The sequence below is a fragment of the Lepidochelys kempii genome, chromosome 10 (genome assembly GCF_965140285.1).
Source record: "Lepidochelys kempii isolate rLepKem1 chromosome 10, rLepKem1.hap1, whole genome shotgun sequence".
Classification (NCBI taxonomy): domain Eukaryota; kingdom Metazoa; phylum Chordata; order Testudines; family Cheloniidae; genus Lepidochelys; species Lepidochelys kempii.
Genome location: NC_136389.1, coordinates 76,537,589 through 76,552,727, shown reverse-complemented (window position 1 = coordinate 76,552,727; position 15,139 = coordinate 76,537,589). Strand labels below are relative to the sequence as shown.

Here is a 15,139-nt window from a genome sequence, read left to right as displayed (position 1 = left end):
ATGAAGCTTCAGAATTTATCACACTAAGGTAAAATCATTTGGAAAGAATACTCAACAATAACAACTTCTCATCCTACCAAAATGTGAGGATCCTAAGAAGAAAATAGGCTTATTTAAGGAGTTATAATAGGGAATATTTGAGACCAAATCTAGGACATCTGTGAAAACTGTGATTGTTAAAGTAATCCTGACTGTGGCATTTCCTTTTTGAATATGTTTTTGAATATGTATGGTTCATACACGTTAAGTTTACAGCTAAGTCCAAGATAACTATTTACTTTATCCCTTACGAATTTCTAAGTAACTTTACAAATACGTGTGTGGTGATCTGTCTCCTGCAGTGTGTTCTTCACAAACATGAGAAAACTTTTTTAGGTTCCATCCATGCTTGAATACCTAGGAATCTTCAGAATTAATCTTGCTTTTCAGTTAAATATAGAAGCCTGGGGAGAGGCATGGGATCATGGGAATTGTGGGGTTATCATTGTTGTCTGTATTCCTTAACAAACAGTAATCCTTGCCATGTCTGTGCTTTTACATTGTGTTACTCTAAAGATCAGCTGAATAAGATAACAAATCGGACATGTCAGGTTAATTAGTGAACAAGACTTACAATGTCTAAGCATGCATAAGAATCTTTATAATTATGTATATCACAATACGCAGTAATGTTGATGAGCGTTTGGCCAGATCACTACTTGAATGAGAGATCTTTAAGGAGCTGCAAGAAGTGGTGTTGGTGATTCATTAAATGTCACTCTCTCTTACCTCCAAATCCATATGAAACCAGTGCCAAAGGACGGTATTAATAGGTGTTGTGCTGCTGGCAGTGCCAGCTTTTAGATTAGATGTAAACTGAAGTCCCAAGTACTCACTGAAATCCCATGACCAGGTTCTGATTAGTATTTCTGTTGTCTCCTCTTTTTGAGATTATTTATTGTATCTTGCCATGGTTTTTGCACTTGTTCCTCTGAATTATTTCTCCTTTTGGTTTGAAAAAATTCAGTAAATTAATAAATCCTCATAGCACTTCTCTTAAGAACCGGGGTGTTATCCTCCGTGTCCTGGTTAAGTTCCAACTTGGACAAAATTCACCCAGTCGGTTTCAAGTGGCTACAATGTTCTTTATTTCTCTGCTTACAGAACATGTGTGGATGCATTTCAGTGAAGGGTAAAATGATCCCTCTAAATACTCTGGATGCAATTCTGCAAGATGTTATACTCCCTCATCTTTCAGAGGAAACTGGGATGGATCCCTGTACCTTGCAGGGTCAGCTACATCGTCTGTAGTTCTGTAGAGCACTTTAAGGCATCCAAATGATACCGTATAAAGCTGCTTTATTATATTATTATTAAAATTAAACCAATGAAAGCATTTTAGGATTTCGTTTTTAGTTACATTTGCAATAGACTGTTTACTAAATAAGAAACATTGGCAACTCTTTTGACCAGTTGTTTGCGTTAACTGAAATTAGCTTGAGTTCTCCAATTGCATCATGCAGTCTGTTTCCTTTATCTTTAAAAAGAAATTATGGTTTGCATCAGAGGACTTCAGTAATGGATTTGTGAGGATAAAAAATTGAATATATTTTGGTTTTTACAGGCATGAATCTTGATTTTTCAGGTAGACTGAATGTGATTCTATTGTTGTTGCCCAGATCTCTTGGCTTATCTCTGCCTCTTGCTGGAAAACCTGAATGTACTTTCTAGATTAAATTAAGCCAAAGCCTTCCGACAGGAGAAGGAAACATCATAATCTTCAGCATACATGTGGAAGTAGTTACATTTTCCTCATGAGAATCTAAAAGCTGAATCACCCACAGAAGACTTTTTTTTCTTATTTATGTTCACAGGGTTTTCACTACAAGCAAAGCAACATGCAGAAAAAGCCAAAGAAATTCTTCTTGCCAGCTCACCTATCCCTGCTTCTGATTCTGAACAAAGAATGGACATTCTTAAATGCTCAGTTGCCATTTGTCAGACATTAGGAAGATCATGAACTGCTCTTCACGAATATCCTGTCTCAGTTTTATTTGTTACTTGCAATTGGTTCTAGAAGTTTATTTCAGATCAATAGATTGGATCTATTGAAATGATATGAACACCTGACAAATGTACAGTGTTAATTTCTAGAATTGTCTATTGAAACATCCAATAGGAACCTCATTACCCTTAAAAAAAGCATATGGCCCCCCATATTCATGTTGTAATGCCAATAACAGTATTCCTTAGAGTGGTTAATAACTCTTAATAACATCTCTTGCCAGGATGGACCTTAATCTCTAGGGAGTGGCCTGCATCTCTTCCATCATTGTTTAAATAACAGCAGTTACATCACTTCTGTTATTGTCACTTAAGTCCTATCGTTACAAGGATCCGAGAAACGAAAACCTAGGTCCAAAATACAAACTGGATAGGTACGCTGGACCCTTGCTAGAACACGCGTCTATATAGCGTGAATCCACATGTAATGCGGTCGCGGCCATGAATCCCAAATTTAATTACTTTAATTGGAATTCATTTTAACACGGTACCGCGCATGGATCCCAAATCCCGCGTTCTAGCGAGGATCCAGTGTACATAGTAGACAGCAGATCCCACAGATTGAAATGTACAGTGAGAGCTCAAAACAAAATCAGTCTTTAGCCAGGAGATTGGAGGTGGTTAGGCCATTCATAAGGCCTAAAGCAAAATGTGGGTGGAAGAAATAAGTATTTCTGCCCCCTCCATGAGAGTAAAAAAATTTTAAGATTGTGGCACTCTGACACTGTCTGGAAGCTTCATAATTAAGAGATCCACTGACAGCATACCAAAGGTGCTGGATTTGTTGTTCTCACACACATTTTGTCATACCATGCCTCTTCTCACTGTTGTGAGCAATAAAGTATGGAAGGGGACAAGATTCTTACTCTCTGGTCTTTTCAGAGAACAAATTCTTGTCTATTTCCTTTCTCTTTTTGTAAGAACAAAGTAGCTAGGGAAAGCAGAGATATGATAGAACATTTGTACCCACTCATGGTCATGAATACGGTTGCATCCACAGTGACAAAAACTCAACACAGAACTGAGATTGGTCACCCAGAACGGAGATTTCTATTAATTAATTATAAAACAAAGTTTTTTAGACATTAATTAAACCTCATAACATCTGTTAGGTTGAGCAACCAATCTGACAGAAGGGTAAACAGACACAGATTGGTTCAGTTTATTTTCAAAGGTCACACAAAGTTGCATGGCAAAACATAGTCGGAATCAGAAGTCATGAATCCTTCTCCAACTTCTGCACACTAGGTAAGGGACAACATCTCACTATATATTTTAACACTGTTGCAGCCAGACTGACAGTTTTCTCCCTTTCAGGAGGATATAGTAACTCAAAAGAAATTAGTTTTAGACAGGCTTACATTTTGAGTCAACTTTTAAGTTGTTTTGAGTTCATGTGGATATCTGGATATTTTAAAAGAGATGTTCAAATGCATTGTATTTTTCAAAAACAAACATGTGCAGTACACTTGAAATTCTTAATTTGCAGCATCTCACATTACACAAATTAAATCACAAAAAACCCTATACGTTTTTTCTGATTTTCCAAAGTATGCCAATTCTTTTAATGACCTACATGAAGTGAGTGCAGTTACCCTTAGCACTACTCAGATTGAAAGATTCAGAGAGAAATTTAGTAAAAGCTCAGGAACTTTCAGAGGAACTACTGCAAAGTGATCACATGCCACAGGACAAATGGATGGAAATCAAAGCAGCAGCTGAGTTGTCGTTTGCACAGTAAGTTTGGATTCTATTATGAAATATTTTTTTTAAAATCCAGTGTAACACTATCAAATTTAGATAATAAATAAAATATAAATAACATATGTATCCAATAGAGGGTTTGAAAGTGGTTTTATAAATCTGCCATTTCATACATTCACTAAGGGGGAGGTCCTACTACTAGTTTTACAGTTTACTCTTCACTTTTAAGGCAAAGATGAACGTATAGGACTCCCCCTCAGAGACCGTCCATACTGCTTCTTAATTACCACAGGGGTCGCTATGGAATTACGTGAACTGTTCCATCCATTTCTTGCCAAAACAGAACCAACCTCGGATTTGAAATTCTCCCACATCCTACCGCTATATCACTGGCCCACCACCACCTACTCCTTTTTAAATGATGTTATAGTGCCCCATTCAGTCTGGATGGGCTTTAAGCATGGTCTTCCCTAAGCAGTCAGTCATAGGTTTATGATGAAGTTACTTCTTCCCTTGAAGCCCTGCCAAAGCAGTGACTCAGCAGTGTGAATTCATTGGCTGGAAGGCCTTGCAGCCTCCATGATCTTTTGCCCTGAATCCTATTCCATCTGTTGTTTTGGTTACAGTAGCAACACTGCTGAAAGATGAGATTAGGAATTTTTTCTTGCCTGATACTATCATGGTCTCTTCTGTTTATGTCACCAGAAACTCTGTGCAATGCTCATGTATCTGTGCTTGACAGCTGATCTTTCAAGGCTTGAGCCTGCATACCACAGAAGTGACATGTTGCTTTTATAATCACAAGGTTAAAAGTGATGAGCAGGACAGGGAGTGCTGGGAACCTGATCCTGTATTAAGGAAAGTGCTGCTTTGTAGCTGCTAAATTACTCCTAATAGCAAGAGGCTGGCTACGAGGGGAATTTATTGCTAAGAAATCACCATCTCGCTGCCTACGCCCTGCCTCCTTTTTACCTTGTGCTCTTCATCGGGGGCTGGAAACTTACATTTGCTTGGAGCAGAGCATTACGCCTCCTAGTGCGTAACCTTTTTGTGGCTACACATACCAATTACACTTGCACTGAAGTACAGTAACTTTGCAGGAGAAGACCTATGTGTTCTCCAGTCACCACTGGCCTGGAGAGTAGAGCTCCACCAACTAGTCTATTATTTGACTTGGAGCTAAATTCTGTCCCTGGAGTAAATTGGCATAATTCCATTGACTAGAATTGCACGTTCTTATGCCAGAGCTAAATATGGCCACAGTCAAATGCCTCAGTGATGATGTATGGTACTGTGTTTCCAGGCTAGTAGCACAAGCTTGGAAAGTTGCAGGTAGTGGCTTCTGTAATCTAATAGTAAAGCCTTCTGTAGTCATTGTATGCTGTCTTGCTTAGCTAGGGTCAGATATAAACATGAAGTAGTAATAATGGTTTTAAGGTTTTGTTGTGATTGTTACAAGATTTGTAGTTCTCAGTTTTGCAGATTCAGGGGATTCAGATAGTTCATCTGAACTTTTGGGTTTAGAGAGGAACTGCACAATTTGAATCTTTTGAGGCTTCACAGTCACTAACTTTGATGGATAAGCCTTTTCCCTCCAATATTGTGGATACTACTCCTGTTGAAACACATTAACTAATTACACTTTGTTCCAGTGTCTTCCCAGGTATCAAAATTAGGCTGACTGCTGTATAATTCCCCAGGTCCTCTTTGCTCCCCTTTTTAAAAATAAGTACTATGTTTGCCCTTCTCCAGTCCTTTGGGACCTCATCCGATCTCCATGAGTTCTCAAAGATAATTGCTAATGGTTCCAAGATTGCTTCTGCTAGTTTCTTAAGAACCCTAGGGTGAATTTTATTGGGTTCTGCCAACTTGACTACATCTATATCTAAATATTCTTTAACTTATTCTTTTCCCTATTTTGACTTGCGTTCCTTCCTCCTTGTTATTAATATTAATCTGGTCATAATTTCTTTTTCATGAAGACTGAAGCAAAATTGGTATTAAACACCTCACCCTTCTTGATGTCGTCCATTATTAGCCTTCCTTCCCCACAAAGTAGAGGACCTATGCTTTCCTTCATCTTTCTCTTGCTCCTAATGTATTTATAAAACCTTTTATCGTCTTTTTTGTCCCTTGCTAGGTGTAACTTGTTTTGTGCCTTAGCCTTTCTGATTTTGTCCCTTTGTGCTTGTGCTATTCTTTTGTACTCCTTAGCAATTGGTCCACATTTCCACTTCTTGTAGGATTTCTTTTTGATTTTTCAGGTCATTAAAGAGCTGTATCAAGCTGTATTGACCTCTTACTATTCTTCCTATCTTTCCATCACTTTGGGATAGTTTGCTGTTGCACCTTTAATATTGTCCGAGAAACTGTCAGCTCTCATGAACTCATTTCAGATATGTTACAGGCAAAATCCTCAGCTGGTATGAGCAAAACTATATTTTGGGCAGCTGGTAGCTTTTGCTTTTTTATAGTTTCCTTTATATTAAAAATATGTAGGTTGATTCTTCACTTACACCAAGGTAAAGAGTGTTGACCTGAATTTATGGGCTAGTTTATTACAGCTCGCCAATGATCTGACCAGAAAATATTTAGGTTCTTGTCCCAGTTCAGGCTACAGGGTTAGAAAACTCAGAGAGTTCAACGTCATGAGCAGACCCTCGGGTTGTGTGGCAAGGACACTTACACTGAGGACAATATCAAAACGTTAAGACCTTTATGAAATGAATGAAAGAATAAGAAAAGATATAAAACACAGAGCCACAAAGAAGTAATACAATTCTTTGGCCCCTAGTGGTAACATCTTTGTTCTAAAGGACTACTTAAACTAGCTTACTCTCACCTTTCCCTGAAAACCTGGTAGTTGGAGACAGAGGACCAGCCCCATCTCTGGCCTGCCCGATGAATTTGATGGTCCAGGCTCCCCAAATTGCTAGGGATCAGGTTCAAGTGTTGAGTAGCTAAATTGTATTGCGAAGCTGAGCTGATAGCTTGATAGAAGATAGGAAAAAGCGATCCCCCTGCATGGTTGTTTACCCTCTTATAGGGTTCTGGGACTGTTTTAATCAGGCACAACCTACTATGCCCAAATCTTATTTCCTCACCCAGATAAATCTTCGGGTACACTTACTCTATAGGCTAACATTGAATCATAGAATCATAGAATATCAGGGTTGGAAGGGACCCCAGAAGGTCATCTAGTCCAACCCCCTGCTCAAAGCAGGACCAATTCCCAGTTAAATCATCCCAGCCAGGGCTTTGTCAAGCCTGACCTTAAAAACCTCTAAGGAAGGAGATTCTACCACCTCCCTAGGTAACGCATTCCAGTGTTTCACCACCCTCTTAGTGAAAAAGTTTTTCCTAATATCCAATCTAAACCTCCCCCACTGCAACTTGAGACCATTACTCCTCGTTCTGTCATCTGCTACCATTGAGAACAGTCTAGAGCCATCCTCTTTGGAACCCCCTTTCAGGTAGTTGAAAGCAGCTATCAAATCCCCCCTCATTCTTCTCTTCTGCAGGCTAAACAATCCCAGCTCCCTCAGCCTCTCCTCATAAGTCATGTGTTCTAGACCCCTAATCATTTTTGTTGCCCTTCGCTGCACTCTCTCCAATTTATCCACATCCTTCTTGAAGTGTGGGGCCCAAAACTGGACACAGTACTCCAGATGAGGCCTCACCAATGTCGAATAGAGGGGAACGATCACGTCCCTCGATCTGCTCGCTATGCCCCTACTTATACATCCCAAAATGCCATTGGCCTTCTTGGCAACAAGGGCACACTGCTGACTCATATCCAGCTTCTCGTCCACTGTCACCCCTAGGTCCTTTTCCGCAGAACTGCTGCCTAGCCATTCGGTCCCTAGTCTGTAGCGGTGCATATTATGACATATATACATACGTATTAATGTTGATTATCTCATCCCCAAAACCGTTACCTTTTGCCTACGTCATGACTTCCATGTTCTGCAGTGTACCCTGCTGTTACCGATCTGTTCCGGACTTAAGGTAAACACATTCAGTTTTTTGTTTGGTTCCCCGAAGTCAAAAGGGCTAACCGGTAGGCCATTTATGTATGGCAAAGGTTACAAACACTTATGCTAACTTGCTCTAGCTAATCATACAGGATACAGGCCTGTAGGTTCCTTGTGTTACAGCCAACTATTATGAGTAACATATACTGGAATTCAGCATCAACAAAACCCAAGACAATAACAATATAATCAATCAAACCAATGAAGAAAACACATTATGCAATATAGCAGGAATCGGCAACAATGTTCCCTCTAATTTTTGACAGGCCATGTGCGCAAAAAATTTCTTCTGTGCAAATTTTTGTGTGCACAGTGTTTCACCGTGTGTGTGGTGTTTAGGATCTGTGTGCACGCACACACATGCACAGCTTAGAGGGAACAGTGATCAGCAACCTTTGGCACGAGGCCCATCAGCTGGCTGGCCGGGCCGGTTTGTTTACCTGCCGCGTCCGCAGGTTTGGCCGATCGCAGCTCCCACTGGCCGCCGCTTCCTGCAACCCCCATTGGCCTGGAGCGGTGAAGCATGGCCAGTGGGAGCTGCGATCGGCCGAATCTGCAGACGCGGCAGGTAAACAAACCGGCCCAGCCCGCCGGGGGGCTTACCCTGGCGGGCCGCGTTCCAAAGGTTGCCGATCCCTGCAATATAGCAAGCTAGCAAACTGGCCTTATGGACTACAAGCGGAGTTACTTCCCAAAAGAATCTGTGTTTTTGCTGGTGCAGAAAAGGATCCATGTAACTGAAGAGCATAGGTCATCTTATGTGTTGTTTCCCAATGTCCAGCTTATTTCATTAGCATATCATGTTGGTGCAGCAGAACCTGCTTAGCTGAGCATGACAAAGTTACAGCTAATGGTTTTAATGCTGTTTACATTGAATCCTAAGCCTTTGCTAAATCAGCTGTTGCCTCCCAAACAGTACCCAGAATTGGAAGGCAGATGGAGCCCTTGCATGCCTAGTGTCCATATTCCAGTGGTTAATGATTATGTGACATCTGCCTTTATGCTTAAATTGTTCTTTTATTTAATTACTTCAAATTTATTAAACTTTAATTGACTCCCTTTCACTTTGATTTGTCTCAATTCCATGTTCTAATGAGAGATCTGAAATGCTCTAGTTTGAATTAAAATGACATATTTTGCCCTTTTGTTTTGGTAAAACGTGCTCAGAAGAGTAGCTTTTAAAACAAAGTGTCCACCTCAGATTTGTGCTGAGCTGAGGATTTGAGGGAAAATTCCTGAAAGTGAGATCAAGTAGGCCATGGAATAGACTCTCTGGGGAAGTGGTGGAAGCTACTAGTAGTCCGAAGGGAACAATCTTAGCAGATGACATACGAATAGTGGATTTTTAACCTGAACTGCACTCTTTGCTCACCGCAGTTCCCAGTGATATTACTAATATTAAGTGTGCTAGGACTGATGCCTGATTGACATCCCTAAAGACCTAATTCCACTGTTAATACACAGAGCAAGTACAGGAAAGGCAGAACAAGCTTCCTCTCCACCGACCCCTTCCCCACTGCTCCAGCTAGAATATCTCAAAAAGGGACTATCTCTTAAGGGTGAGAGAATCAGTCTCTGTGGCTTATCCAGTTGTTAGCCTCTCTTTAGAGAGGGTGAAGAATGTAAACAACTGAGACTGGGATTTTTACTATGTGGACACTGGTTGGCTAGGAACTCAGTTAAAGCTACCAAACTCATTTCACATAAACCAGCATCATTCCTTATTGAGTCCACATTGCTACCTGTCATATGCATTTATTTAAAAACTTTTCTTTTTTTGCTTTCTTTTTAGATTTTAGGTTATGAAACTCCTTAAACATGACAGGTTTCCCTGAATTAAGACCATTTGTGCTCAGCTCAGAATTTTATCTACAGCTTTTCCCCTCGATTTTAACCCAAGAAATAGTACAAGTTAAGCATCAGATTGATACCACATGTAGTTTCAGGCTGCAAGTGGCATGACACATTCTTTGGTCTATTTTTACATGACCTCAGTAATATTTTTACTGCTGCCCTCTGCTGTTATTGAGGTTGTACAATGGTTGTCTCTAGTTCTATTCTTCATTCTGCCTGGGCCAAGATCTGCCACCCTTTTCTCTTCAGGGCAGTTGCTTTGAGTTTTATCTACAGAAGAGGGTCAATACTTGTCCAGCTAGTGGTTTTAGAGGACTATCTAAGCACTTTTGATTGTGTATTGGATCCAGTCAAAGCAAAACTTCTTATTTATATGACAGCAGAGATCTAAAAATTTCACTCACATTCACGTCAGGCTGCTTCTGTTTCAGGTCATCTAACTTATTTAGTTTTTATTCACTGCTATGCATCTCTGTTCCATTTCTGCATTATTTGGAAATCACAGTCACTGCCTGACACTTTCTCTTGACTTTTCTTTTTCTTGCATCTTAGCCCTTCAGTCTTCTTCTGAAGGAGGTAAATTGATCCCATGCACTTTTGTGTATATTTTGTATGAGACATTAAAACTGAAGCCCTGTCTTCTCTATATGGACATTAAAGATCCCATGCACTTTTTGTAAGTTTGCCCAGACCCTTGTCTAGAACGTTCAGCCTTCCATCTGGCTGCCATAGTTCATCCCAGATTTGACTATAATACTCTGGAGAGTGAAGTGTGCATGTAAATGGGTTTTTTTGTTTGTTATTTTAAACAACACATATCTGAATCTGCATATTTTCATCTACTTAGTTACAAGTGTGTATTTTCAGTGAAAATTATTCCAACTCAATTGCCTAAGATCTTGGTTGTATAAGACTGAACTTTTTTTTATTCTGCCGTTTGTATCAGGACAGTGTTAATGTCAGGGCCTGATTACGTTATGACAGAAGTCAGACAGGTGGTGAGCTGTTTTTCAAACCTTGTGCATATAAATAGTGAAGGAAATAAGTGTGGCGTGTACACAGCTCTTTGAGTTATGTAGGCATATAGTAGAACCTGCTTATAGTGAATTTAGGCTATAGTGGACTTCTTTCCCAGAGCCCAATGAGAGATCTGTGTGTAACGGGCTTGCAGGATTTAGCCCTTTATGGTGAAGTCATCTGGTGGTTATAATTGCATTCCAGCATTTGTTCCAAGTGACTGCTTTACCTATCTGCTTCATCATTGAATAACACACCAGGTACAGCCTAAAACACTACTAGACATTCCATCTTTTTAAATGGACTCTCTGTAGGAAGCTTCTGTTGCTGTTAAAACACAGATTTTCAAGCAGCAGTAAAGGGGTTAAAGAGCAAAAAATGAATGGAGATTTGTATTTGTATGAATGGACATTTGTATTTGGTCCTGTTGCACCATCTTCTCATTAAGTGTTTTAAGTGAATTCCTGAGCAGTGAGTTTGTAGAAAGTTAAGCAGCCAAAGTTGGAGCAAAAACTGATAAAAGAAGAAGCAATAATGAAATTGGGTCGAGCAGTTTCTAAGGAGGTGCTCAAGAGGCTGATATCTTGCACAAATGTCTGCTCAGAATATCTCATTCTTTTAAGTTCCTGACTCCTTCCAGGTTTTGTCACCATGACAGTGCAAAGTCTATGCCTAGTAGGGCAACTGGGAATTCCCTGGTTGTAGGGAAATCCTGGGTGACATAGCACTGGAATAGCCAGGTCTACACTACCCACTCCCTTCCCCCTGGAGTTGGGGGGCATTCCTGGGTGCACTGGGGACATGATTGGAGACAGAAGGAGACTCAGCCAGAGTGTGATGAACTCTGGCAAACCTTTGGGCAGCCAAGCTATCTCTAGGGTCCATTTTAGCCACCATAATTTAGAGTGAGTCTTAGGTTGCTGTACATTATAGCAGGGGCCAATTAGACCCGTACTCAGCCCCAGGATCAGAGGAAAAGAAAGGGGCTTAAAGTCATCTTTCCTTCAGTCCCTTGCACCAAGTCTAATTTTCACTAGTTACAAATGGCAGCTTAGGCATAGGGAAACCATAGCACACCCCGATTCCCCTTCTTGACAATCCTACTTTTAGGGGTTAACAGCAGCTGCAAAGCTTCATCTGTGGGCTAGAATTTGGATTAGAAGATCTTGTCCCAAAAACAATGACTAAGACTTCTATTTGTTAACAAATTCAGATTAAATCTGTTAAATTACTTGATGGAAAAATAGTTGGATGGTCTCAAATTATTTTCTTGGATTCCTATGCTCCAATTTTTATGTCAAACATCATTCCATTATATCAATAATACATAAACTAGAGTTACACGTTAGAGACAACCTTATCAACACAGGATATAAAGGCATTACAGCTGTAACTTTATTGTAATCCTTACTTTGGATCACTGATGTTATCTTTTGATTTTTAAAGAAAATAGAGGTCCATCAAACAATCACACAAAAAACATTTCCAGCTTTAATATTTTGTTCTGTGGTAAAATTGTTTGTGCTTGCTGCTGGAGAATATATCCCTTTAAGTATCACAAAATTGCAGTTCTTTTGTGTAGCTTGAAATGCATTCTTCATAGACTAGGATTTTACATCTGCTGCAATTTCCATGGACTTGATTTGGCAGATTAAATAAACTAGTGATTCCTCAATGAATTTCTGAGGATCTCTCTGGATAACACAAGAAAAGAATCTAATTCAAAATATGTTTTTCTTTCCTATTTATTTTGTCATAATAGGAATATACATTTTTAATTCATTCAGAGATACATCCTTGTCCCATTTAAGTCAATGGCAACATTCCCATTGACTTCAGTGGGATCAAAATTTGGACCTAAATAAGTGTTACATTTTTTATGTATGATCACACATTTAATATTTGATGCCTGAAATGTATTTCTTTACCCTGTACATTTGTTAACATTACCAAAAGTGTCCTATTTGGCCATCAACTCTAGAAGGTTACTAGCTAGTGCAGTGATAATGACATTTATAATGTAAGGCCCAGATCCTGCAAACCCTTAATTATGCAAGTAATCCCTGATTAGTGCATACTGAAATCAATTGGACCACTCAGTAGATAAGGAGTACTCACATGAGTAAGTGTTGAGAGGAATCATAATTTAAAGCCAGTTCCTCAGTTTAGCACCCAGTCTGAGAATCTGGGTTGGGTAGGTAGATGAAGGGTGGGAAGGAATCCTTCCCCTATCTCACACTGCAGAACTGCTCTGCAGGGGCTGTTTCAACCCAGTGACTGTGGTCTTAAAAGACACACACACACAAATGCACACACTCCTTTACCTCTACCTCCAAGAGCAACAAAAGATCCACACATGATCAGTTCATCTGGCTCCAGATCTGCATGCAGGAAGCCCTCTGTGGTCATTGAAGAAGGACTTGGATTTGCTTTCTAGCATTTCAAGTTTTGGGTAACCTTATTATTTGGAGCCACAAACACAAGAGAAACAGAGAACACTGTCTTTAAAAGTCCCTCTTTTTGTTACATACATGTGCAGTGGAACCCCCCCTGCAGTGGAATTCTTCACTGTTATACAAATAATAATAAAATGTTGGCACAGCTATGGTTCCTTCTGATCTATGTTTAAGACCCATATTCATTTGTTCAGCATATACAAGTCTCCCCTCTCCTTCATAGTTTTCAGGTAGGACATTGAACTACCAAGATGATGTCATCATGGCATTTAGCTTTTTCTGTTCTTCTATGACTTTAGCAATCTACCCAGCAAACAAAGGGGCTATTCATTCAGTATTTTACTCTCCTGGCAGGACCCAGTTGCTTTATGGAAACAAGAAGAGTTGAACATGCATACTTCTTTCCTTTGCTTAAGCAGCCTGAAAGTTGGCAAATTCTGGAGGCTAAAATAATCTAGGGAAAAAAATCAAAGGGAGTTAGATATCCACTGGCTCACTCTAGATTTATGAATTATTTTACAGTTCTTTTTCACTTGCTTGACACTTTGCTCAATCAGCTAATTAGCCATCTGCCATGAATTCTGTTTGTTTCAAATCTATAGCTATAGATCTTTGTGGAGAAGTCATTTTTTAGGGAAAACTTTATATTTAGTGAATATATTATACTAGGTAAGCATTTTCCAGAAGATTTAAATAAGTTAGAATAGTGAGAAACATTTTCTTTTCACAAAGAGTTAATTCAGACCTCAGACAGAGGTTCTTGACTTTTCTTGCACATTTGTGCAAGGAGGAGATGGGCTTTCTGTGCCTGACTCATCCAGCTGTGCAGGTGTGTACTCCCACTAGCAAGGCTGGATAGCACAAGATAAGCATAGACATGTCTGTGGCCCGTCAGCACGGGTTGGCCTTCTAGAGCGACACTGGAGAGGAGCACGCACTGCAACCATTCAAAGGGGATCGTAGAATCATCGAACATCAGGGCTGGAAGGGACCTCAGGAGGTCGCCTAGTCCCACCCCCTGCTCAAAGCAGGACCGATCCCCAGCTAAATCGTCCCAGCCAGGGCTTGGTCAAGCCTGACCTTAAAAATATCTCAGGAAGGAGATTCCACCACCTCCCTAGGTAACGCATTCCAGTGCTTCACCACCCTCCTAGTGAAAAAGTTTTTCCGAATATCCAAGCTAAACCTCCCCCGCTGCAACTTGAGACCATTACGCCTTGTCCTGTCCTCTTCCACCACTGAGAATAGTCTAGAACCATCCTCTCTGGAACCCCCTTTCAGGTAGTTGAAAGCAGCTATCAAATCCCCCCTCATTCTTCTCTTCCACAGACTAAACAATCCCAGTTCCCTCAGCCACTCCTCATAACTCATGTGTTCCAGTCCCCTAATCATTTTTGTTGCCCTCCGCTGGACTCTTTCCAATTTTTCCACATCCTTCTTGTAGTGTGGGGCCCAAAACTGGACACAGTACTCCATATGAGGCCTCACTAATGTCAAATAGAGGGGAACGATCACGTCCCCCGATCTGCTGGCAATGCCCCTACATATACATCCCAAAATGCCATTGGCCTTCTTGGCAACAAGGGCACACTGTTGACTCATATCCAGCTTCTCGTCCACTGTAACCCCTAGGTCCTTTTTCTGCAGAACTGCTGCCTAGCTATTCGGTCCCTAGTCTGTAGCGGTGCATGGGATTCTTCCGTCCTAAGTGCAGGACTCTGCACTTGTCCTTGTTGAACCTCATCAGATTTCTTTTGGCCCAGTCCTCTGATTTGTCTAGGTCCCTCTGTATCCTATCCCTACCCTCCAGCGTATCCTGCTGCCTAGCTATTCGGTCCCTAGTCTGTAGCGGTGCATGGGATTCTTCCGTCCTAAGTGCAGGACTCTGCACTTGTCCTTGTTGAACCTCATCAGATTTCTTTTGGCCCAGTCCTCTGATTTGTCTAGGTCCCTCTGTATCCTATCCCTACCCTCCACTAAACCTCTCCTCCCAGTTTAGTGTCATCTGCAAACTTGCTGAGGGTGTAATCC

The 15,139-nt window shown here is 40.5% G+C and overlaps 1 protein-coding gene across 1 annotated transcript in view; it reads left to right on the top strand.

Annotated features, from left to right (window-relative positions):
- Window positions 1-2,060: 2,060 nt before the first annotated feature.
- TTC23 (tetratricopeptide repeat domain 23) overlaps window positions 2,061-15,139 on the top strand; it is a 32,669-nt gene continuing 19,590 nt past the window's right edge. Inside the window, exon 1 of the mRNA XM_078854676.1 lies at window positions 2,061-3,780. Coding sequence (XP_078710802.1) covers window positions 3,725-3,780 — 56 coding nt within the window. The 5' untranslated portion in view covers window positions 2,061-3,724. The remainder of the gene's footprint in view (window positions 3,781-15,139) is intronic.